This window comes from Penicillium crustosum (assembly GCF_028827405.1).
Source record: "Penicillium crustosum strain IBT 35664 chromosome Unknown utg000002l_segment0_segment0, whole genome shotgun sequence".
NCBI classification, from domain to species: domain Eukaryota; kingdom Fungi; phylum Ascomycota; class Eurotiomycetes; order Eurotiales; family Aspergillaceae; genus Penicillium; species Penicillium crustosum.
The window spans coordinates 6,495,564-6,518,575 of NW_026623123.1; the positions used below are offsets into that span (position 1 = coordinate 6,495,564).

Consider the following 23,012-nt stretch of genomic DNA (forward strand, 5'->3'; position numbering starts at 1 on the left):
ACCAAGAGACTTACTCTGTAAATACAGTGGATTTCAAAGCAAGTGTTCTTAAATACCCCTATCTACGGAGTATGTACGGAGCACCCGCGGAGTAGGCTCGTAATCCGTGTCAGCCAGGGATTAGGCGTCGCAATGGCCAGGGGGCTCTAACGCAATCGGAGATTTTCTCTATTAATGCTGCCTACACCTTTCAGGCAATCAAGATATTGAATTCGATTATATAGTACTAAGCCTTCAACTCTAAAAAAGATAGCTCCCAAATAATGCTTCAACCTACCTCAGGTTCTGCCAGATCCCTATTGCCGGACGTTTGGCATAAGGCAGATAAGAAAATTCCGAGCATCTAAATATATCTGCAAGCCGAGGGTGCGCATCCATCCCACGAGCAAGTTGAACGAATCTCATGGCCACTATGGAGGGAATTTATTAAGGCACAGCGTGAGCTCCGCTAAATTTGCCGCAGCGCCTAATGTAAAGATACCACCGGGGTACGTGGAATATTTTCAAGGCTTCAGCTAGAACAACCCCTACAAATCCAGGTACCAAGGTAGATAGAGTATGACGATAATAAACAAAACCGATGAGTATTCCAAGAAAGTACAAAAACAGCTAACTACTCGCTAACCACTCTCCCATAATCCATAGACCTCGTCACCTTACTTCCAATCATGTAAGTACGGGCATGTCTCTCCCCTCGTCGCTGCATCTGTACAGTATGTGCCCTCAAAACAAAATTAAAATAAAAAAAAGACTCTCCAATTCCATATTCACAGCACGCGTCCAGCTGACGAGCTTGTGCTACGATCATTCACTTGAGTCTTCTTCAACGTCATGCCTTGCTGGATGGACGCGAGGAGGGCGCCTCGGCCCGCACCGGCCGCAGCTGGGGGAGCAGGTGGAGGAGGGATTCCAGCTGGAGGGGGTGGCGGGGGAGCAGACGGGGCTCCTCCAGGGGGTGGGGGCGGCGGGGGGGATAGAAGGAGCACCGGCTCCTGGGGGAGGAGGCGGGGGCGGGGGCGGGGGAGGGCCTGCAGATGGCGCGGGTGGTGGGGAAATCGCATCACCAGGGCTTGGTATGGCGGGAACAGGAGGCAGAGTTACTGGGGGTGGGGGTGGAGGTGCAACAGGGCTTTCTTGTACCGGGGTAGCGGATTTCGAAGCAGACTTGTCTTCATCCATGGCACTCAGAGGGCGTGGGGGCGCCATGGTGCCGAACAGGATGCTGGCAAGTTGCTTAGCGCTGCCGCCGGTTGGACGGTCATCGTCATCATCAGACGAATCAGCCTCGGAGCCGGCAGCGGACCAATCATCATCTTCCTCAGGCCGGGCACGAGTTTTGCGTTCCAAGGGAGCTGCGCCGGTGAAGGTAGGCTTGATGGGCTCTTGCTGCGTCAAGCGGTGGAACGGATTCGTAGACTGAGCTGTAGTAGGCGGCGAGGTCGCTTGGGTGGGGTCGGATGGTAGACCCATGTTCTTAAAGTATGGGTTCTTGGACTCGGCATCGGGCGCGGCGCCAGGAACACCACGGCTGCTTTCGGGTGAGCCCACTTCGCTAGGTACACTTTCGGGGGCAGGAGGTTCGGGAATCGCTATCGTAGGCACGGGAGGCGGGGTAGGGAGAATTTGGCTCTGCGCCGGGGTGCTGTACTGAGGCGTAATATCCGCAGGGCCTTCGTCGTCAGACGATGACTCGTCGAGACCCTCGAGTTCAAGCTGCAGCTGTCGCTCGCGTTCTTTAGCTGCCTCCAGTTCAGCACGTTGGGCTGCAAGAGTAGCTTCCTGTTCTTTGGCTTGTCGACTAGCCTCTTCCCTGCGGCGCTTCTCTTCCTGCTTCTTGATCTTGCCCTGGCGAACCTGTTCTTCAAGGGCACGGAGTCGAGCGGCCTGGGCATCTTTCTCCCGTTGTAATTCCAGCTCGGCTTGGCTTGCCTCGCTCCTGGAAATGTATTAGCCAACTCCACTAATTTTGTCTCTATCGGCTGTGGATCACTCACTCTAGACGCTTGGTCTCTGCCTCCTGCACCTCTTGCTCTTCCTTGATGGCCTGCTCACGGGCAGCCTGGTCCACTTTAGCGGATTCATCTCCCCTCTTGGCATCGGCTTGGCCGGCACTATCCGTACGAGCCCTGCGGGTGGGCGGCGCTGGTGGTGGTTTCTTGCCCGCCGTCTTGGGAGCAGCATCACTAGGCACACCCCGTTCCTCGGCTAGGCGACGCTGTCTCTCCTGTTCCCGCTTAGCATCCTCTTCCTCGGCGCGTTTGACACGGTCTTCGCGCTCCTTCCTCTCACGCTCCTGGCGTTGCATAAGAGTCTCGCTAGCGTCGTTTGGCTTCAAACCAGCAGCAGCCATGCGCTCGGCAATGCGCTTCTGCGCACGCTCTCGGGCAGCTGCCACACGATCTTCATGTGTGTTACCAGGAAGAGAGCTTGACGAGTCCACAGACTGAGGCATCGAAGGGCGGGCAGCAGCAGATTCGGCCGCTGGAGATGCTCGAGACTGCACCTCAGGAGAAGGTCTCCCTCGCCTATATAATGTCAGCATTGAACACTTATCCTGGTTGACAAGAACAACATACTCTTCTTTGCGAACATTTGCAGTTCGCGCATTGCGGCTCAGGTCGTAGATAAAGTCGCGGATGACGTCCTCAACTCCCAAGGCATCTTCCCAGCGACGCTTCTCATGCTCACGTGTGGAGTTTTGGCCTTCCTCGCGGAGACTATCCTCCAAGCTGCGAGCGAAATCACGCACACTTTCCTCAACATCACGAGTCATAGTGTCATTGCGCTCACGCTCGGCCTTCACTTTAGTGCTCTCCGACTCCAGACGACGAGCCGCCTGGCCATCGTCCTCTTCCGTCGCGGGTGCGGGACGACCAGAAAGCTCTGCAGCGCGGGCTTGCATACGCGCACGCGCGCGGGCCTTGATTCGATCTGCCTCAGTCACAGTGCCGCCAGGGCCAGTGCCAATAATGTTAGAGGCACCACCAGGGTGTGCCTTGGCGTCCTTGAGACGGAAGAGCTCAAGCCTCGCGTCCGCGATCTCACGCTCAAGACGACGCACATCAGATGCAACCTGAGGAACTTGATCTTCAAAAGACTGCAGCTGGCGACGAAGAGCTCTGCGATCCGCCCCATTGTCCACTTGGCGGAATGCAGCATTGGGGTGGGTATCGAGGTCATCCTGTACACGACGGATACGGTCCATGAGACTCTCTGCCTCGCGGCGATCCTGGCGATCCAAGGCATCATCATCCTCGGCTCGGTTCTCGTCCTGGAAGTCGGCTGCGTCAATCATGACCTTGGTCTCCCGAATCTTCTTGTGCAGCTGTTCCACAGAATATTCTTCGTCTGACGCGCCGGAGGCGGCCGGTGACGGGGTACGGGCCTCGTTACCAACGCGACGACGTGCGCTAGAGCGGTACCCACCAGCGGAGTCATTGTTCTTGAACATCGTCGCATCCTTACGGCTGGCCCCAGAAGCGCCTCCGGCACCACCACGGAAGGAGTGATCTTTAAGATAGCTGACACCAGTCTTCTGCGGCTGCAGGAAAGCCCCAGTAGCCTTGCGATTTTCAGCATCCTGAGAGAGAAGAGACTTGACTGTACCGATAGAGTCATTCAGGTGTCTCGTGGAAGGAGGAACAAGCTCGGGTGGTAGACGGTTTGGAACTGGGTATCCGTTCAGAGCACGGTAGATCATGTGCATAGCCACGGCGAACTCATCCATGTTGAGTCGGCCGCGATTATGGGGATCAGCAAGGGTCCAGATCCGTTCCAGGTCTTTTCTATTCAGACCACTTTGGCCCATGATCTCGATGGCAGTCTCGCCACTGATGAAGCCCTTGCGGAAACCGTCCCATGCGCGGAAAAGCTCATCGTAAATCTTCTTCTCCTCCTTCGTAATTGCCCAGGCAACTGTAGCATTTCCTGAAAGGCCAACCGCACTGAAACCACCTTCACGCCCCGGCTGCGGCATAAGCTGTTGCTTCATAGCATCGATGTTAGGCAAACCCTGCGCTGGTGTGTTGATGAATCCCCATTGACCTGGCATGCCCGTAGGTTGTGCCGTCAGGCCCGTAGGCTGCACACCCAGGCCTTGCATTCCACCGGTCTGGGCGGGGCTGAGGTTCGACCCATAACCAGTAGGCATAGGCGGCATCGGAGGCCGAGGGCCAGTATATCCAGTAGCCTGCGGGTTGGTCATGAAACCAGTTTGTTGAGGCTGAAGGAATTGAGACTGATTCTGGCCAGGGAAGCCCGTCGGGTTGGGCTGGATACCTGTCTGCTGAGGGAAGAACCCAGTAGGCTGTGCTGTCAGCTGTGACAGGAGCTGGGCGTTGTTCGGTTGCTGCGGAACGGGCTGTTGAACAATTGGGGGCGTCGACTTGTTCTCCATGAGAGGCGCATCGAAGTTGGGGACATTTGTTCGTTGTTGGACCGGCGCCTGTGTGTCGGGGACATCAAACGAGATGATGTCAACCATACTGGAAACCTCGTTCTTGATCGTCTCAGGTAGGGAAGAAGGAAGCTCGCGACCAGTGAGACGGATATTGCACAGGTACATGGCCAATGCAAACTCGGGGAAAAACAACTGTCCGGATTTGGTGGTATCAGACAAAACCCAGATCTTAGAAAGATCAGCGCCCGTCAACTTGGAGCGCAGCAAAAGATCTCTTGCTTTGTCGCCTATTGTAACCCGTTAGTACTATTATACAAGCCATAACATGTGAGCCATAAGTGCACGGAAACCCACCGTCCATTGTCTTGCTATCGGCAACCGCAGACTTGAAGAGCTGCTCGAACCTCGCCTGATCCTGCGCTGTGATAAAAGAAAGCCGAATGCTCGGGATCTTTGACCCTGTCTTTGGCGGCACCTGAGGAGGCGCACCAGAGCCAGCAGCATCTTGGAAGGAGTTCGCGATATCGCTTGAGGTCTTGAACCGAGTTGGTATCTGTGGCACCGGAGGCGGCTGCTGCGCCTGGTTCTGGGGAGGATACCCGGTGTATTGTGGTTGGAAGCTTTGCGCTTGCTGCTGCTGGGGTTGCTGAGGCGCGGCGCCGGGGAAGCCAGTGAATTGCGGCTGGACCTGTCCCGCGGGGAATCCGGTGGCTTGAGGCTGTAGCTGCGAGTTACCGAACGGGGAGGGCTGGCCGGCGAATCCGGTCGGTTGTGGAACGAGACCAGTAGGCTGTGGAGCAAATCCAGTCGGTTGAGGTTGTTGGATTGATGGCGGCTGCTGGCCTTGGGGGAATTGCGAATAGGGGGGGTTGCTGTTGCTGTTGCATGAATGGTGCCTGGCCGGGACGGCCACTGGCACCACCCCCGAGGAAATTATTCGACGAGGAGTACATCACAGAAACCACGCTCGCATGAGCAAACTAGATGCAAAAAGGCCAACAAGAAATTGACGAGAAGAACGAATGCAAAATGGTAAGTGAGTTGACTCTCAGGAGGATGCGAATGACGCCGTTGCTAGACGCGGAGGCACCTGGACTAACCTCATCGGGCGCTTAGTCATATGCCCGAGATATTTTTGGATCTACGACTATAATACTTGATTGATGGATACAAGCGATGATTTAAAGCTTTAAGCTTGTGGATTTGTCAGTATCAGCATGGCATAGCCAAGTGTCTCGGAAATAGTTGAAAGCAAAAAAAAAAGACGCGCCTGCGAAGAAAGGGGCCATCCATAAATCCCCAGATCGAAAACGAAAATAACGAAAACAAATGCAAGGCATCAAAGACCATAACTGCTCCATGCGCCAGATTTTCAGACCTAAGAAAAGAGCACAGATAATGACTGGGTGTCGCTCACAGCCATTTACTCGGCAGTATTCTGCTGTTGCTGGTTGGCAGCGTTGGCAGCCTTGCGGAGCTCGTACTCCTTGGTGAATTCCCGAGACAAAATACCCAGGTCCTTGATCAGAGCCTCGGAGGCGTTAATAACAGCCTGGCGGGGGGGTGACTTCACCGTCAGTCTGGATACGCAGTTGGAACTCAGGAGTCAGCGGGTGAGGAACCTAATAGATCCTTATTAGTATCTTTCCAAGGAGCAACATATGCATATAGTAGGTTGCTTACGCGGTAGGCAGCAAAGATAACATGAGGAGTCTTCAGGAGACGGTGGCGGAGCATGTTGCCAAGGGTGTGATCTTCCTTGCGGAAGGTAAAGATGGCAGCAGAGGGAAGACCTAGAGAGATACAGTCAGTAAGCTTGTCCAATCTACATCGATTAGCATGACTTACGGGTGTCAATCTCGACATCAATCTTGCTCTCGCCAGGGGCGAGCAGGATAGCTTCATACCTATATGCACAACATGGTCAGTTTATGGGTTCCACAGATAGAAAACGAGACATGAAGAGGCAGAAAAAGGACAAAAGACAAGGAAACAGAAGCCTTAATTCGTGAGTTTGTTCAACTGACACGTCAGGGGCATCATCAGGGAGCATAGGACGAGGATGGCGTGGGTGGGGACCCTGGTTGCGACGACCAGCACGCTCTCTGGCGATGGCCGCAGTGGCCGTGATAATAGCAGGGCTCTGAGGCATGACTGCGCAAAACAGAGACGGGGAAACAAGGGATTCACAGTAAACAAGAGGGTAGCGGTGCACAATAAAATGGCTGTCCGTAGGTAAAGAAGAGAATGAGACGAGGGAAAGATGTTGACAGTGGAGGAGAGGGGATAAATAGAGGTGATGCAATGCTCGCCAGGGCAGGAGCAACTGTGTGAGGAAAGTGCCACCAACACGATCCGGGTGCTTCCTTCCTCCCCAGATTGACAAGATACAGAAAAAAAGGGGAATGCATACTTAACCCCGGAATCCGGGGGATAAGTTCTGGGGTACACATGATATCCAACCGAAATCGAAGATCCAGTATTCAACGCACAACCAACTTCACCAGAGCAGCTCAAAATGAACAAAACTTGAGGAATTTCAGAAATTCTGGCATGTACTTACCGATCTGGGGCGTTCATGGTGGCGAGAAAGTCGTTTTTAAAAAATCAAGAGGTTTGAGGGCAACCTTGAAAGACAGCTGTATCGGTATCGATGATAGGATTTTATGTATGTATCCAAGAAATGGTTGCAAAAGTGAGAGAGAGATTGACAAGGGGTCAAAGTCAGGGCGTAGTTTCAAGGCCTATTTATAGGTGACCAGTTCGTTTGAACTTGTGAAGACAATGGCGATCAAAAGCGTATGTCCTCGGAATACGATTTTGGGGATGCTTATTGAGGGCAAACAAGTTCAAACAAAGGAACCCAGCGGGGAGGTACACTTCAAAACTTTATTTGGGCCCTGGGTTCGCAACCGTCTCTTTGCTCGATGTTGATGTTGAGTGATGAAGATATCGTGATACATCTCGATATCGATATCGATATCGATCATGTGACCGATCCGAAGTATGTCATCACGTGATTGCAGTTATATGATCTCCATACTTGGGATCAGTTCCGGGGGGCGGTTACTTTATCTTCATCTCACTTTAACCCAATTTGTTGGTTTGGTGCTCCCAAATCAATGGTTGTTCCACAATTTGCATATTACATGTTCCTTATATTTATCAAGGGAATACAGAAGGTATCTCTCGACATGTAGGACATAATATAATGTCTTGTTTTTGTTTACTGAATTCGATCATCCACCTAATGTATATATGTTTTCAGGGATTTCTATCAATGGAGTTGCAATATGCCGGGGAATTCCGAGAGACTTGACTTACTAAACCTACCCAAAGGTCATCATCGCAGGCAGATCATCATCTTGATATGACATGTGACATATATTAGCGGTAGTGTATAGGGAACCCAGTCTCTACCAAGATATACGCTATGATAAGCTGTACACTCCCACTGAAGCAGAAAACACGAAACCCAAACAAAATAAAGAAAGAACCTTGGGAAGAGCCGATATAACGGCCATAAGGCCCGAAATGTATTAAAAAAAGTCGAGTAGAGGCAGAGCGCTCTGACGAGAAGACGATGCAAAATGAAAAGACACAATAACAGACGAAAAAAAGAAACACAAAGATGGAAACCTATCAGATAAATAACGCCATGTCTCTTCTCGCGCCGATATCATAAGAAAGCAGGTTAAAAAAACAGACCGAACTCAAAGATCAAAACTAGACGAGAAGCACAAGGAAAGCATATGTATTCATACTTGTAAATGTCGAATCCCTCCTGCCCATACCAGAATGACCATGACACGATGATACTAGGGCACCTGGCATAGGGAACGAGGAGTGACATACAAGATGTGAGATGAGGGCTTGGGATGTATTATCGAGCCGACATATCCAATTGGCACGGCAAGCCCTTCTCTGAGTTGATGGTATGTGCGTCATATGTCATGTCGTAGAGGGAGCGGAGGATATTAGGAAACGCAAGCGGAAATGGAAATGCAAAGAAAGGGGCAGGCTATACAGCGTAACGCGGAGATATTTCTTTTCAAATGCAATGCAAGCATGCTTTCATGGTTGAGTTGAGGAAGGACGAAAGGGAAGAAAGGAGAGCAAGACAGAAGTAGGGGCTTAGTGCACAGCGCTCAGCAGATCCCCGAACGAAGACGTCCCTCGCTTCATCTTCCAGCTGCTCTTCTTCTTCTCACGCTTCTTCGCCATGTCAGCCCAGGCCTCGTCGTCATCCTCTTCATCTTCGGAACCGGGCTTTTGGGTTTCAAGACCATTGCTCCGTGAAACGGGGCGGACGGTCACAGTGGCGAGATGTGATTTCGGAATGTGAGACTGAGGCAACGGCATAGACGGGTTGAGGTTTTCGTCACCAAAAGGCTTGTTTGTTGAGGACGCTACTGCGTAATTCGATTCGGACGGCATGACGGACACTGGCCGGTAACGAGGCGCCATGCCGACATTGCTACGCTCCGACGGAGCGATAGAAGGAGCATATCCGGTGTTGGGGCGGAATGGGGTGCCGGACAGGTTCGGCATGGGCGAGCCAGTCCTACGAGTTGAAATGTTGGGGTCCAGCATGCTCATCGTACGCTGATCGATATGGGGCAGCGAGGGCGGCATATTGAGAACGGATGTTGCAGGCATGGACATCGGCCGGAAGTTCGGGTTGCCAGCTATGGACTGGGGTCCTGCTGTAGACGGAGGGCCCATGGGAGGCATGCTCATTGCTCCACCAGGCATCATCATAGGAGGCATTTGCATGCCTTGCATCATAGGTTGACCCTGCCCACCTTGCATTTGCATCATTTGCTGCATCCACTGCATCTGCATCTGCATCATGGTGGCCATCTGCTGTGATAGCTGGATAGAAGCTTGCTCCCCGGGGGTAACATTTTGTTGCTGCTGCTGCTGTTGCTGCGGCATCATCGAGTATGGCCGAGGCACTGCTGTCATGTCGTGCATTGCTTGTGTGTTCGGACTTCCTCTGCGCATCGCGCGCGCCCGCTCCTCATTTGCTATAACACCGACAAGACCTCCAGGGGGAGGTGCTGGGGATGAAGATCCTCCATATACTGAACCACCTCCGAAAGCCAACGATTCACGGTTGGCGTTGTTAACCAGGCCTGCACCAAAGTAAGGATCTCGCGGCAAGTTCCTGGCAAAAGGTGGCAGAGCACCCCGGTTGCCATTGGGGTCGACACCCGAAACAGAGCTGGAAGATGATATATACGGCGGTTGCATGGATGCACGAAGGTTGGGATTGGAGCTGACATTGTTCAGGCGGGTTGGTGGGCGATTCTGACTGGGGAAACCGTGCGCGGCCAGGATACCAAGTGGCACGTCGTCATCCTCTTCCTCGCTGCTCTTCCCACTGTTGGACTTTTCACCTAGTACAGACAGGCGACTGGGGTTCAAGTTGGGCGTGCTGTTGCTAGCTCCGCTCATGACGGGACGTAGCGACTGGACGGGGGCTTGTTGACCTGTGATTTTCATCATTTGCTGACGATAAACAGAGAGATGAGCCTCCTGCTTTCGTCGTTGACGTTCCGTCTCACGTTGCTTCTCCACCTCATCTTGTTCATCTTCAGACTCCTCGTTATCAGACTCATCATCACTCTTAGTCGCATCGCTGTTGGAACGTCGAAGTTCTTGTTGCTGGCGATAGTGCTCGAACTGAGATGGCGTCATCACCTTGTTGCCCGGAGAGGTTGACTTGGGAACACTATCCGTGTACTGCACAGCCAACCGTGCGTGATCCGCAATGGAGGGGTCCAATCTGTCGGCTGGAGCGGGTGAACGGCGGTATTGGAACATATTATCAGAATCTGGGTTCACTTGGCCAGAGTAATTGGGTGCTTTGCCTTTATCAATCAAGGGGGTTCCACCAGAGGAGCTACCCTCAGCCCACGGCGAAGTGCTTTCTTTGCTGAATACGACAGATTGTCGGACCATTTTGGCATCCTCGTCATCAAAGGTTGCGGATTCCCCCTTGGCCGAATATATCCCACTCCTTCGCAGTCCTCCTCTCTCCGTTCCCTGCGGGCGCTCCAAGGAACGATGTGAAGTAGTGGCCTCGGCAAACTGGTTGGGAGACGGCGAAAGCTTCCGGAAACCAGCAACTGTATCGAGGGTAGACTGGTTCTGGTTTAGCGGTGGGGAATGCGGGCCACGTAGCAAGCCCTCCTCGGACGGGCGACGATCCCAAGAGTAAGGGGGTGATTCGACCCCAGTCGATCGATCTGTATTAATCGCAGGAGGCGGGGCAGCTCTGCTGCTTTGGAACTCGGGAAGAACATGTGTCGGGGGAGACGAGGAGTACTGTGATACTGTCAGCACTGCATCCTTACCTGGACAACAATGTAGCTCTTACCTTGGCCGGTGCAGGGGATCCCCGCATTGCTGAACCCTCTTGTGTACCCATATTATCAAACATCGTATTGAAATCGTCCTGTGAGCTGAGAGCGAAGTCTGTATCGGGGAGCTTGGGTGGGGTAGCCGTGCTGTCGGTGCTGCCCGTAACCGGACGATTCTTTGCGGTATCTGGGGTTTGCTGCCGAGGGACATGTGGTCCCGACTTGCTGAATCGACCACCGAACGAGAAGGTTCGTCCTGCGGCGCGCAGTGCACTAGTAAGTGGTGGAGCTGGAACATCATGGATTCTAGAATGCGGGGACAGGGTCTCGTCGGGCGGAGGGACTTCGGTCGATGAGGGGAGGGTGGATGACGAGCTTAGCCTGGTTGACGTAGAACTTTCGTAGTTGCCACTATCATGGTTCCCAGTCAGCCGTCTCCTGAGAGAATCCATGGTCGAAGGGCGGTCGTACCGGCTCTTGTCCAGGGGTCGCTGCCTCTCCACAAAGATGTTATCAGAATCCTCCATCGACGGTACTGTATTACCCTCGCTCAGTGGCTTGGTCAGCACCGCTCCATCCGTCATGGATCGATGAGGCCCTGGGCGCTCGAAGACTCGAAAGGAGGATTGGTGAGGGGGTTCCACGTCTTCTTCTAGAACGTTGCCGGACGATTTCCGCCTGGTAAAGCTCTTAGGTAGTTTCATTGGCATGGAATCGGGTGTTTTAACAGATCAGACAGGTATTTGAATAACCGGCCAATGCGTGTTTGCGAATCAGCTCTCTCATTAAGGTTTGGACGATCCCGGGGGGTGTGTGTCGTCTTCTGGGCGTGATGTGTCGAATGCAAGTGATGCCGATGAGGCGATCAGTCCAAATAGACAGGTATAACGATTGACCGAGGGTAAACAAAGCAATATTGGAAAGCTTAGGGGTTAAGCTGAGAAAGAATTGAAGTCAGCCAGAAGCTTCCAGGGAGAGAAGAAGCACAACACGGGTTTATCTAGCGGCCGATCAAAGGCCCGGCAGGAATCCACAGAGTGGGTTGACTTGCGTCTGTCCGATCTGATGGCATCTCACAGCAAATTGAATAATTATTCCCGAATTCCTTGCAGGGCCTCGACTATGTGCGCTTTTTTTTTTTTTTCTTCTGGCAAAGGATTGAACCCACCATAGGTGTCGGGTGAGACGCGGCAATGTCCGTTTCAGTTCTCTCAAAGAAACACCAATAAGAACTGGAGACCAGGGGGGAGTGGAGAGACCCTGGAAACAAGACCCTAGAAATCACCAAGGGGAGTAAAGAATGGGGGGAAAAAAAAGAAAAGAGAGAAAAGAGAGAGAGAATGTGTCGAAAGAGAGGCAAAAAGAGAGAAGACGCTACTGACAGTCTAGTCCCTTTGGTATCCGGAATGGTCCAGATATGGTCTGAGGAGTATGACTATTATTCTATTATGTTATTAACTTAATTATGCTAATTATAATCCTAATTATTATGTGTGATTATTGACCCTAAGAGTTGGGTACTCCCAATGATCTCATAGGAGTTCAATGTGAAACCGTTTACTATACATAGTAAGAACCCGTGGACTCCCTTTGTACATAAACAGTGGGCGGTTGTATTTTTTTTGGGCGTCGTCTAAAAATAACACAAACACAGAATTTATTAAAAAAGGCAAATTCAATTGGAATGTTGAAATGCGAAGTTGGGTCTAGACATATGTAGGTGATATGTATACAATATCCTATATTAATGAAAAGAGAACCCATTTGAATAAGAACAAAGTACCTAAAATTGAATATTTTTATGTTGTACTCCGTACTTGGTTAAGGATTGACGAAATCGCATCCCCTCCAATGCGATGCGCACATGTCACCGATCGTCGATCACGTGAAGTCGATCACGATCGACATTGGCACATTCTACTTGCATACATCTCCTATCTAGTTACTCCGTGACATATCCACATAACCACATACATATCTTCACCTCTTGAAATTTACTTGAATGTATCGAAGACTACAACATAGCAGGCACGGTCGGCTGATAATCCTGTACCACTAATAGTGATACAGGACTCGATTGAGAAATTCTGATGGACACGGAAGATGTACTACATCGGGATGGAAGAAAAAAAAAAGAGAACTCAAATGACCGCACATACCTACACGTACATACACGATGGTTCCAAATGACACCAAAGGTAGATATCACTACTCCATCACGTTTCCAATCGCACAGAAAATACACCCTCTCCCCCGCCTTTTATCACGGATTATAAGTTAGCTTACAAAAATTGCAAAGTCGCAATTTCAGTTCGGCCCATCGTCTCCAAATGGGTCTGTTCTCTCGAATTGGGCCAAGGAGGCCACCGACGAGAGTCTATTTGGCAAAGTGCAGGTCATAGTTCAGCCACTTGCGCGCATTGACACCCTCCACATCGAGGCCGGGGGTACCGTAGGTCAAGGGCGCATAGAAGATGAAGCCCCAGATAGTGGCGGCCAGAATAACAAGGGTGGCAATCCAGCCCGCGATGAGCGACTTGCAGCCCATACGTTCCTTGGCCGTGATGAACCGGCGCAGACTGCTAACCGACCGCGCCTTGGACTTGCCCGAGGGGTCATCCACAGGGGGAGTGCAGTGCGGGGATCGAGCGGCTGCAGGTTGAAAATGAATTCAATCAGAGCACCACACACCATGGTGGAGGCCAGGTGTGAGGGCAGGTAGTGATGCAGGAAGCGCTGGCGACCCATCAGCCAGAAGGGGAAGTAGTGCGCAGCCCAGCACAGGAACAAGAACCCGGTGCTGTTGTACAGACGCGAGCGCGTACCGGGGCCCCAAACTAACGAACGTGTTAGATTACCGAAGCAAAATAATGGAATAAGAACAGGGTATTTAGGGGGTCGACTTACTTTCTTCCAATGCATCAACACCACGGCGAAGCGAGAGCTGATCAGCACCAACAATGCCGGCAAACACGGCCAGAATACTGCTGGCAATCCACCATCCAATGGGGTTACCCAAGAAGTAGATCTGCTCACGAGTATCGTTCTTGGTCCAGAAGCTCACGCCCCGCAACAGGAAGGGCCACTGGAAGGGCTCGGTCGCATAGGGGTGGCTGCTGGTCAGAGCGTTGTTGTGGTGGAACATGGCACCCTGCAACTCGAAGTACTTGCGCAGGAAAGGCAGCGTCTTGACCTTACGCTCCTCCTTGACAAGGCGAGGACTATCCTCCTCCAAGTTCTCGATGTTCTCAACGTACCACGTGTTGCTGGACTGGAGGATATTCTTGTTACCGTTAATTTCGGCCTGTTTGTAACCCCAATCTGGCAGCGGGGTGGTGTGAGTCCACAAAGCAACCCGAGTCGGAACGTGCACCAACTTGAACAGGCTGGCAAGAGTACGGAACTCCTGGGCAGCCTTGCCTGACTCAATCTTGAGCTCGAACAGGGTGTCGTTGTGGCGCTCACCATCAGCCAGTTCTTGGGAGACTGTAGTGAACTCTTGGTTCGTGGGGAAGAAGGGAGACGCAACATCGTGAGTAAGGAGATAACTCTCGGTTCCAATATGGCGCAGCTGGATGATGTCGCCGTTGCGCACGCTCTTAGGCTGAGATGGATCAACCAGAGGCTCGGCCGGCAGGATCTGCCACTGGTTGTTGGTGTCGTTGTGAGGATAACCAGTGACCTGCTGGCCCTGGCTGGAAATACGACCATCGTCATAACGCAGGGGGTACTTATCCCAGTGGCTGTGGAGGAAGACCTTGGTGTCCTTGTGGCGCATGGTAATAGTGTCGAAGTACTGAATGCCAACGGACTGGGCGGTCATCTGGTTGTCACTAAGAGTCTCCTGGAACTCGGGAGTCATGAAGTCGTCGCCGGGGCCAGACCGATTGAGAATCGCGAAGTGGACCTGGAACCAGAACAGGTAGAACATGAAGGGGATCACGACCAATCCAACAGCGCGAGCAATAAAATGCTTGCCCCAGTTGACCATGCTCAGCGCTCCCTGCTCGCGGTTGATATCCAGGAGGTTCCACAAGTCGATGAGAACTGCTGCGCCGATGGTCACGAAAGTGAAGAAACCGACGTATTTGGTGGAGATGACACAGCTCATGCAGAAGCCGGTCAGGAGAAGCCACTTCCACCACTTACGGCTAAATGGTTGGTGACGCAACTTGTAGAAACGGACGTAGCACAAAATACTGAGTGCCATTGACAGCACGAGGGTCGAGTCCAAAAGGATCAGACGGTCCTCGCCCACATGGGCGTTGTCAAATACCATCAGACCGGCAGCCAGCACACAGGCTGGAAGAGAGTAGCCAGACTCCCACATAATAAGGAACACCACGGGAATTGTCAAAGCACCGAGAGTAGCTGGCATGGCACGGAGGGAGAGGTAGGGCACGTTGTTTTCGATGTAAGAGTCGCCGATATTCTCGAACAGAAATCTTCCATCAAAGCCAATGAGCCAGCCCATGCCGGCAAACAACAGCTTTCCAAAAGGCGGGTGCACATCGAAGAAATAGGTACGTTGAAGGTAGTAAGAAGCGAACTAGCCAAGCATTATCTATGTTAGTGAAAGGGGCCCCTTTTTCGTAAAGATTGTGCTACCATAAGAGGCATTGGACCTCATACCTTGCCGAAATGAACCTCATCGAAGACAACCTCGTTAGGGTAGTCGAGTCGGTAGAACCGCGTTGCGAAAGCCAGAAGGGTGAGAATCACTATGGCCAGCCAATAGTCCCATTCCGACTTCTGTTTGACCGGCACCGACACGGGAGCCGAGCCATCCTCAGAGGGCAATGCGGTGTAAACATCCTTCTTTCCGCCTCTCTTCCGCAGAGAGGGCGAAGGGGACGACATGTTGAAAATATGAAATGTAGAGAGCGACCGAGAAACTACCTATAGCCAAATAGACTGCCGAGGGTGTCAGTAAACATCAACAAACCAGAAAAAAGACCGCAATAGAGATCAAGAGGAAGCTTACTAGAATCACCAAATAAGCATGGCACCCAACAATTGAGGCCAAGAAAACTATGAGAAAGGAAAGGAGGTGTGGAGGGGGGTTGACAGTAGAGCGTTGCGTGTCTTCTTGGTTTCCGGGTAGGGCGGTGGCCCAGGCGGCTCGACGTATACAAATCCACAAAAAGGGTGATATGTACACTCCTTGTTTCATTCAACTGTCGAGTCGACTATCCAAAGAAATTGAACCTTGCAAGTTCAAGTTTATTATTAATTTACACATAGGGTGTTCTATTAATCTTTTGATGTCGACTAATTTATGCAATGAATTTGGAGCATGTGATCTCTCCTTTGGCCAACTTTTCGTTGTCTTTTCTGACATTTAATTAGAGAGATATTCATAAGAGGAAATGGTGGTATATTATCATTGAAATATTACTGGTTTGAATCTTTACTAGTTAACAAAGACTCTCTCTTGTTGTCCCTTGTCAGAGCCAGCCAATTTGGGTTTAGACAGTGCCGAAATGCAAGATATATAGCCAACCACGTCTGCCCTCGACAAAAGTTTAAATCACGAGTGGTATATCTCACTGAACCCGGGGTATGATTAAGCCAAATCAACGCCTTTCATCCGTCTCAACCTCCCGAATGACAAGCCACAAAGCCTTCTTGAAAGGAGCTTCTTCCTTTTTGATCCCTTGAGTGTAGACATCGCCTTGTCTGCGCATCCCTATGCCTCTCCGGTCCCGATCTCGCCTCCCCATACTTCTCTTCTCCTCGTCCCTCGGCTCATTATACTTCTTCAACGAGGCGTTGAGCCGCGTCAACTTAGACTTAGAAGACCAGGGCAAAACCTCAAATTCAAGCTCAGCAATCCAGGGCTGTAAAGTCCTAATTCTCTGCTGTAAATCAATTTCCTGCTGCTGCCTTTCATCTGCGACGGTGCTGGCCATGGATGCCTCGTGCTGGAGTTGTAGAAACAGAGGCGCCCCCTGATTGATCTTGCCCTGAGAATCCAACATAGGGAACTGAGCGACATGTGCCAACGCATCCAGCTTCGCAATTTCAACTCTCAAGCCACGGGGACCGAAGATGTCCCTATTAGCTTGTCTGATGGAGGAGTCCGTGCGGCTTTTGGACATGCCTTGACTGCTCAGGTTTGCGAGTCCGCTGACAGCATTCCCAATCCAATGTAGTGGGAATAGGATTGGGACAGACTTCAAGATCCCGCCTGTTGCATCTAGGACTTGGAGGGGCGGACTGGCGGCTATGTCTTTGTTCAGTTGGTCGAGGAAGGCGAGGAAGGATTCCTTGGGGAGTTGGTGGTTTATTAGGATAGGCGGATATGCGCGAATGAATGGAGAATCAGAAGAGGAGGTGAGGGCTGGAATTGCGATTGGTTTGTGGCTTATTTGAAAAGGGGGTTGTTGAACTGGTATTGATCGGCTTGGTTGGGTCGAGAGACCTGCTGTGTATGCTGGGGTTTCTTGTACAGATGGTGACCAGCTTGGTTGTGTAGAGGGCTCTGCAGTGTATGTGTATACTGGAGGGTGGTCTGCTGCCTCCCCCTCGGCAGTGCATCCCAAAGTCTCGAACGGATTTTGTCTCTTTTCATCGGCCATTGTGTGTGTGAAAGAAAATAGGTTGATCTTCTGGTAAGCATCTTTTGGGGGCCAACATCCTTTTAAGTCTAAAAGTGGGGTGGGGTAAGCTCAGCCTCAGATTATTCTAGTTGCTCAAATTAGTTAGAGCGATACACCGATAGTAAACTAAGCCTTTAACTTAGCCACAACTGGGCACCTGGGCAGCATTCATGGCGTTTCTAAGGTTGCCTATGTAGGTAAGTTTGGGTTACGCTACGCCTTATCGGGTATCCTTTGCGAAATGAGGTCACCCGTGCAGGATTTCCTTTACAGCCTCAAATTATACTTTAGATAAGGCAAAAGGGAAGTAGTATGGTACATATGTATTGTTTTATTGTTTTATTGGTTATGTGTTCGACAGAGAACAACCTTGGAAGATCAAATGCCCAAACCATTCACTCCCAGTAATGCTGTTAACATATGCAAAACGGATTGGTCAAATATGAACTCGCAATCCGAAGCAAACAATATGGTTCATGGGTATCACTCAAGTATCTTAGGGCCTTACTCATCGTCCGTAATATTCAAAAGCTCCAATTCCATCGAGACCAAAGCCTGGAACTCCGCTCGGGGCATTCCAGTGGCCTTTGCCAAGCGGAACAAACTCTTGATGCTCGTACCGATATGTTGCTTCACTCCCACCTCATAAGTGGACTGGCTCTCTGCCTCGTGCTCTAGTTTGGCAATAGCATGAGAGCTATTGGAAGAGGCAGAGGCTGGCCGCGGGTGGCTCAAATCTTGTGCGGCCTTATCACTGGGGATATGGTCTGGGGAATATCCGTTGGTGCGAGGCTCGTCTTCTAAATTGACTCCGTTCACCTGTCGTCGCAAGAGATTGGCCAGCATATCTCCGTTGAGCGATGACGGACCAACCTCAGGTTGCTCCTCCGCGGGATCATGATTATCCATAGCCGGCTGCACATCGCCGTACTGCGAGAAATAGGACTGCTCAGATAAGCCAGATGGACCCGTCTTTGATGAACCAGCACGTGGCGCGGGGGTCTTAGCTCCAGGTGTGGAGTCGTACTGAGCCCAGTAATCATCGTCATCGTCGTCCTCCTCCATGCCGTTCTCCTGGGTTTTCTCCTCCTCGGCAGCCTTCAGCGTCTCATTCAGGAGCTGATCCTTTGCCTGAACATTGGCCTCACTGATGGAGGAAGCCCAGGTATCGTCATCCTCAGCAGGTCCCTCACGTGGCAAGAGTTCTGCGACTCGCCAGCCACGGCCACCTCCCCTCCTCGTCTGTCGGGCACCACAAATAGACCACCATCAAACTGTATTCAGGAAGTGGAACTTGTGCTTTGAGAGTCTCATCGTCGATCCGTTTGTATGTCACCGGAAGTTCATCCGGAAGCTCGATTTCGCCCGATACGGGGTGTGGTTCAAATGTGGCGCCGTCAATGACCCTCTGCAGTCGCTCTGCTTTCCCAGCATCCCAGCACAGTAGCTGCAGCCATGATTCAGTGGAAGATGTGGATAGCGAACTGAGAACTCCAACTCGTTGGCGCAGAATAGGAGAGAGAAGTGGTAACAGAGCTGGGGGTGCGCGGGGCGAGACGAAGGCTAGTGGGAGGCATGCGAGGAGGGGAGGGAGGAGTTCGCGAGTTTCGGGTGGGTTGATGAGTTCGACCATAATGGGTAGTGTAGATATGAAATGCGGAGAGGGGAAAGTAGAAATCGTGGGGGGAGGTTAAAGGCAGTGTTTTGCAAGCTTCTCCGGGCTCCATTCGACCGAACGTGGGGCAACAAACAGAGCAATCACCGGGCCGTAAAGCTTACTGCGTCCATGGTTCAATCGGGCCTAGGGCTAAATCTTCCAAGGTTCTTTGTGCCTGAATATTTTATGCTTTCTATAGTCTCATTTGCATATGTATACTTTGTACTCCGTATAATACTTCTCTTTGCTTTCGTTTCTCTATTTCAACCCATCCCTTGCGCTAACTGCAGAGGCTCTAATCTAAATATCCCTCTTCTTATTGGCCCTTTCAGATATTATCCAGCATCAACCTGAACGTGAACATCCCATAAAATAAATTCACCGGCTGTCATCCCAACTCTTGTAGTCCCACATTCCACATTCCACATTCCAGATATAATCTGTCAGCCCGAGACACGTTCGGAGTAAAATCAGCTACCGGCCAATTTGAAATCGTTCCAGTATTAGGCGTGTACGGAGTACTAAAATTACGTACATACGAAGCTACATTACTAGCATGCCTCTACCCTTCAAAAAAAAAAAAATACAAAAAAATACGAGCAAGACATCACAAGGCCAGTTATAAGCAGGCAGCTATACATATTACATATACTTATGAGTAAGGTGGAAAAGATGAAGCGGAAAAGGAAAATGGATGGTAAATGGAGTTACCGAGGGCTTATAGTCTGAGAAGAGCAAGACTTAGATAGGCAGATCGCAGTTTAGGTACATGGTAGAATAATAAATCAGAAACTGGCGATCGATATCCAAATAATACGAAGATAACGGATATTTCGACCACTTCTCGATAAGAATGAGACTTCCAAGGTTAGGATAACGATGCCCATCTGACCGGGATGGTTGTACCAAGCACTACCCGTGGAGTGTTTCCTCATGAGCCAAAGGATTAGTTAGAAGCGGAATTAACTCCGTAAGATCTATGGTTTCTCAAAATGCAGTAGCTTCACATCCAGATGGATAATTAAACACATAGTGCCACTCAATATAACATCCTCCTGCGTTTGCTCCGTGGTATTATTGTGCTCGATTGAGGTGGCGAAATCATATGTTTTCTTCTGCCACTAAAGCATCCAAGATAGACAAGAAAGTCATTTTGTGAACGGGCATGATCCAGCAGGGAATATATTAAAATCCTAGGTAAAAGCAGTACAGATTGAGGATTTTAATAATTAATTAGTGTCCTAGTATATGCATTTTCTTTTTGTAAAACTTCATAAGAGAGATGTTGTATGCAGCATTGTGGGAGGGGCAGAATTTGGAATGTGCCCTGTCACATGCTCCTAGGAATTCTTCAACCTGTTTACGCGTTTATTGAGTACAGATCTGAGGAATTGGCCTCTGGATTGGCCTACTATCTCAGCCCTGTAAACTTCAATGGGGAAAAATATATAAGCTGAAAGATCTGGATTGATAATCCGAGGTCCGACGTGCGCGCTAAGAGACGCACCACTCGGCCGGCTTCTATCACGTTCTTATCCTGGAAAACCTGCGAAAAACAAAAGAAAGGTTGAATCAGCAAGTCAACTTGTCACAATATCTGATTTCAGAAATTGGGAATTGGCCTGATCGTGCAGACATTCAAGATGGTCGATTCAGAGAAGGGCCAGTTCGCGTTCACCTTGACACCAACGGCCCAAGAATCGCATACCCCGGAGCCAGTGGTAGAAGAGACCAATGTACAGTCCGACAGTCTGATGTTCGATCAGGCTCCTCTTGAAGATGGCCGAAGCAATCTCAACCCAGAGCGGGGGGATGAGTGGGCCGCTCTAGAGAAGCGGGTACGATGGAAAGTCGATCTCCGTCTCTGTAGCATCGGCGGGCTCTTATGCAGTCTCAATTTGCTGGACTCGGGCATTTTGTCCTCGGCTTCGGTAACGAGTATGCTCGATGATCTGGATTTAAACCAGGGAAATCGGTACTCCGTCTCCATCTTTATTTTCACAATCGCCAGTGTGGTCTTCCAGCTGCCATGTACAGTGGCAGTTCGCTTTATCGGTCCACGCATCTGGTTTGCGACAATCACATTCACATTTGGGCTGTTGACACTGTGCACTGCTTTCGTTCACACCTGGCAGCAGATGATTGTCCTGCGTGTGTTGCTCGGTATTTCCATGTCCGGTATCTACCCTGGCCTGACTTACCTGGTTAGCGCCTGGTACCCGCGACGAGAGCAACAGCTCCGATTTGCATTCCTGCAGTCCGGAGAAGTTGTGATTCTGGCGACTGGCAATATCGTCAATTTCGGTCTTAATCATTTAAACGGCGTAGCCGGGTTGGCGGGTTGGCGCTGGATGTATATTGTCCAGGGTCTCATTACTTGTGTCCTGGGTCTCGTTACATACTGGTGGATGGTCGACTTCCCCGAGAACGCCCAGCGCAGCTTTTTCTTTCTTTCGGACCAGGAGGCGCGTGTCGCAACACGCCGAATTCAAGATGATCGAGCTGATGTTATCCCCGAACCGTTTTCTTGGGGCACGCTTCTTGCTAATTTCAAGGATCCCAAGATCTACGGCTTTGCGGTCATGTTCTTCTTGCTCAATCTCATCTCGACAGCCTTGTCATATTTCTTACCCATCATCTTACAATCCGGCATGGGTTTCAGCTCAAATAAATCAATTCTGCTCTCCACACCGGTAAGTTTGATCCAGCGTATGAAATATCATATTTTCTGACTCCTTTACTAGCCCTACTATTACGCCGTAATCCCGGTGATTCTCACCTCACTAGTCGGAGATTTCTACCGCGTTCGTGGGCCGCTGATCATCTTCAATGCTCTTGTCCTCATAGCCGGGTTCCTGATGTTCGGTCTTCCTGCATCAACCTCGGTGCCAGTGCGTTACATTGGAACCTTCCTAGCGACCGGCGCTTATATCTCGAACTGGGCTGCCCTCAATGCTTTCCAGGCCAACAATATCGTGGGCCAGTGGAAACGAGTAGCTACTGCTGCGGCGGTCACTGCATGTAATGGGCTTGGGGGTGTGGCAGGCAGCTACATTGTCCGCCAGCAAGAAGCCCCGCACTATCAGACCGCAGTTTGGGTGTCGGTTGGGTAGGTTTTAGATATTATTACACATTGGGCTCTGGCTGACAACATGGTAGTTCTCACATTCTTCTCATTGCGATCGTGGGTGCATTTGCAGTTTACTTTTACACCGTCAATCGGCAGCAAGGGCGGGGACTAAAGGTCCTTGAGGGTGTGGTGAGTACTTTCTATCAATGGTCGATTGTGACAATTTGCTAATGAATGAAATCCAAAAGTCTGGCTTTAGATACACTTATTAACCAAGTGCAAATATGGAACTTTGGAAGTCGTGTTTATTGAATACATATACCGCTTTAAAAGTCTTCAAATGTTGTGTTATGAAGACTAATTTTCGTTTATAAATTATATATTTCGGGGCTTTTTACATGTCGACTTTGATCCGAAAATTAACTAATTTATTGGCTTCTAGATATTGGGTCATTCCTAGTGAAATTTGCTTTGGCAAGGGAGCTTCCCATTTTCAAGATGTTGGCCAAACTTTTTCCAAGATGTCCAGATCTGTGAGTACGACTGCTAACTCACATTGATTCTGAAGTTCGACTAGTAAACGCTTCTTGGTATCATAGTTGTAGACTCGAGACTGATGCAACTCTTCACTGAAATCCTCTATACTCAGCCAATCACTCCATCCATGGAAGCCGATTGAGGTCACTCGAGGTCGGTGGCGCAGGCCGATGCACAGGCTTTGATCACGAAGAAGGATAGACCACCAAAGTCGTTTTTTGAGCGATATCGCCACATTTCCCACCACCAAGGGTGGGTGACTATCGATGAGCATGGCATGCTCAATCGCCCTTGTGACCCACAAGCTTCCAGCCTGGGGGTCTTTTGGGGATTCATAATACGTAAGAAGAACGGCGCCTTGCGCGTTTACATGAGGCCG

General features: G+C 50.6%; 7 protein-coding genes across 7 annotated transcripts; 1 reads left to right on the top strand and 6 right to left on the bottom strand.

Annotated features, from left to right (window-relative positions):
* Positions 1-804: 804 nt before the first annotated feature.
* pan1 (actin cytoskeleton-regulatory complex protein PAN1) lies at positions 805-5,519 on the bottom strand (the record flags this gene model as incomplete). Its single annotated transcript, XM_056873727.1, has 5 exons — positions 805-1,936; positions 1,995-2,525; positions 2,577-4,686; positions 4,754-5,277; positions 5,500-5,519. The coding sequence occupies 5 exons, from the start codon at positions 5,517-5,519 to the stop codon at positions 805-807; spliced, it is 4,317 nt and encodes a 1,438-aa protein (XP_056731447.1).
* Positions 5,520-5,822: 303 nt separating this feature from the next.
* On the bottom strand, positions 5,823-6,551 carry N7487_005981 (DNA-directed RNA polymerase II core subunit RPB11; the record flags this gene model as incomplete). The annotated part of the gene is made up of 4 exons (XM_056873728.1): positions 5,823-5,951; positions 6,083-6,192; positions 6,248-6,306; positions 6,427-6,551. The coding sequence occupies 4 exons, from the start codon at positions 6,549-6,551 to the stop codon at positions 5,823-5,825; spliced, it is 423 nt and encodes a 140-aa protein (XP_056731448.1).
* A 1,982-nt stretch (positions 6,552-8,533) lies between these two features.
* On the bottom strand, positions 8,534-11,477 carry N7487_005982 (uncharacterized protein; the record flags this gene model as incomplete). Its single annotated transcript, XM_056873729.1, has 2 exons — positions 8,534-10,732; positions 10,785-11,477. 2 exons carry the CDS (start codon positions 11,475-11,477, stop codon positions 8,534-8,536), a joined length of 2,892 nt encoding a protein of 963 aa, XP_056731449.1.
* A 1,667-nt stretch (positions 11,478-13,144) lies between these two features.
* On the bottom strand, positions 13,145-15,627 carry pmt4 (dolichyl-phosphate-mannose-protein mannosyltransferase; the record flags this gene model as incomplete). The annotated part of the gene is made up of 4 exons (XM_056873730.1): positions 13,145-13,369; positions 13,459-13,604; positions 13,675-15,316; positions 15,400-15,627. The coding sequence occupies 4 exons, from the start codon at positions 15,625-15,627 to the stop codon at positions 13,145-13,147; spliced, it is 2,241 nt and encodes a 746-aa protein (XP_056731450.1).
* A 716-nt stretch (positions 15,628-16,343) lies between these two features.
* N7487_005984 (uncharacterized protein) lies at positions 16,344-17,348 on the bottom strand (the record flags this gene model as incomplete). The annotated part of the gene is made up of 1 exon (XM_056873731.1): positions 16,344-17,348. The coding sequence occupies one exon, from the start codon at positions 17,346-17,348 to the stop codon at positions 16,344-16,346; it is 1,005 nt and encodes a 334-aa protein (XP_056731451.1).
* Positions 17,349-17,873: 525 nt separating this feature from the next.
* Positions 17,874-19,002, bottom strand: N7487_005985 (uncharacterized protein; the record flags this gene model as incomplete). Its single annotated transcript, XM_056873732.1, has 2 exons — positions 17,874-18,611; positions 18,634-19,002. The coding sequence occupies 2 exons, from the start codon at positions 19,000-19,002 to the stop codon at positions 17,874-17,876; spliced, it is 1,107 nt and encodes a 368-aa protein (XP_056731452.1).
* Positions 19,003-20,669: 1,667 nt separating this feature from the next.
* On the top strand, positions 20,670-22,368 carry N7487_005986 (putative MFS transporter; the record flags this gene model as incomplete). Its single annotated transcript, XM_056873733.1, has 4 exons — positions 20,670-21,719; positions 21,771-22,135; positions 22,186-22,285; positions 22,345-22,368. 4 exons carry the CDS (start codon positions 20,670-20,672, stop codon positions 22,366-22,368), a joined length of 1,539 nt encoding a protein of 512 aa, XP_056731453.1.
* Positions 22,369-23,012: the final 644 nt, after the last annotated feature.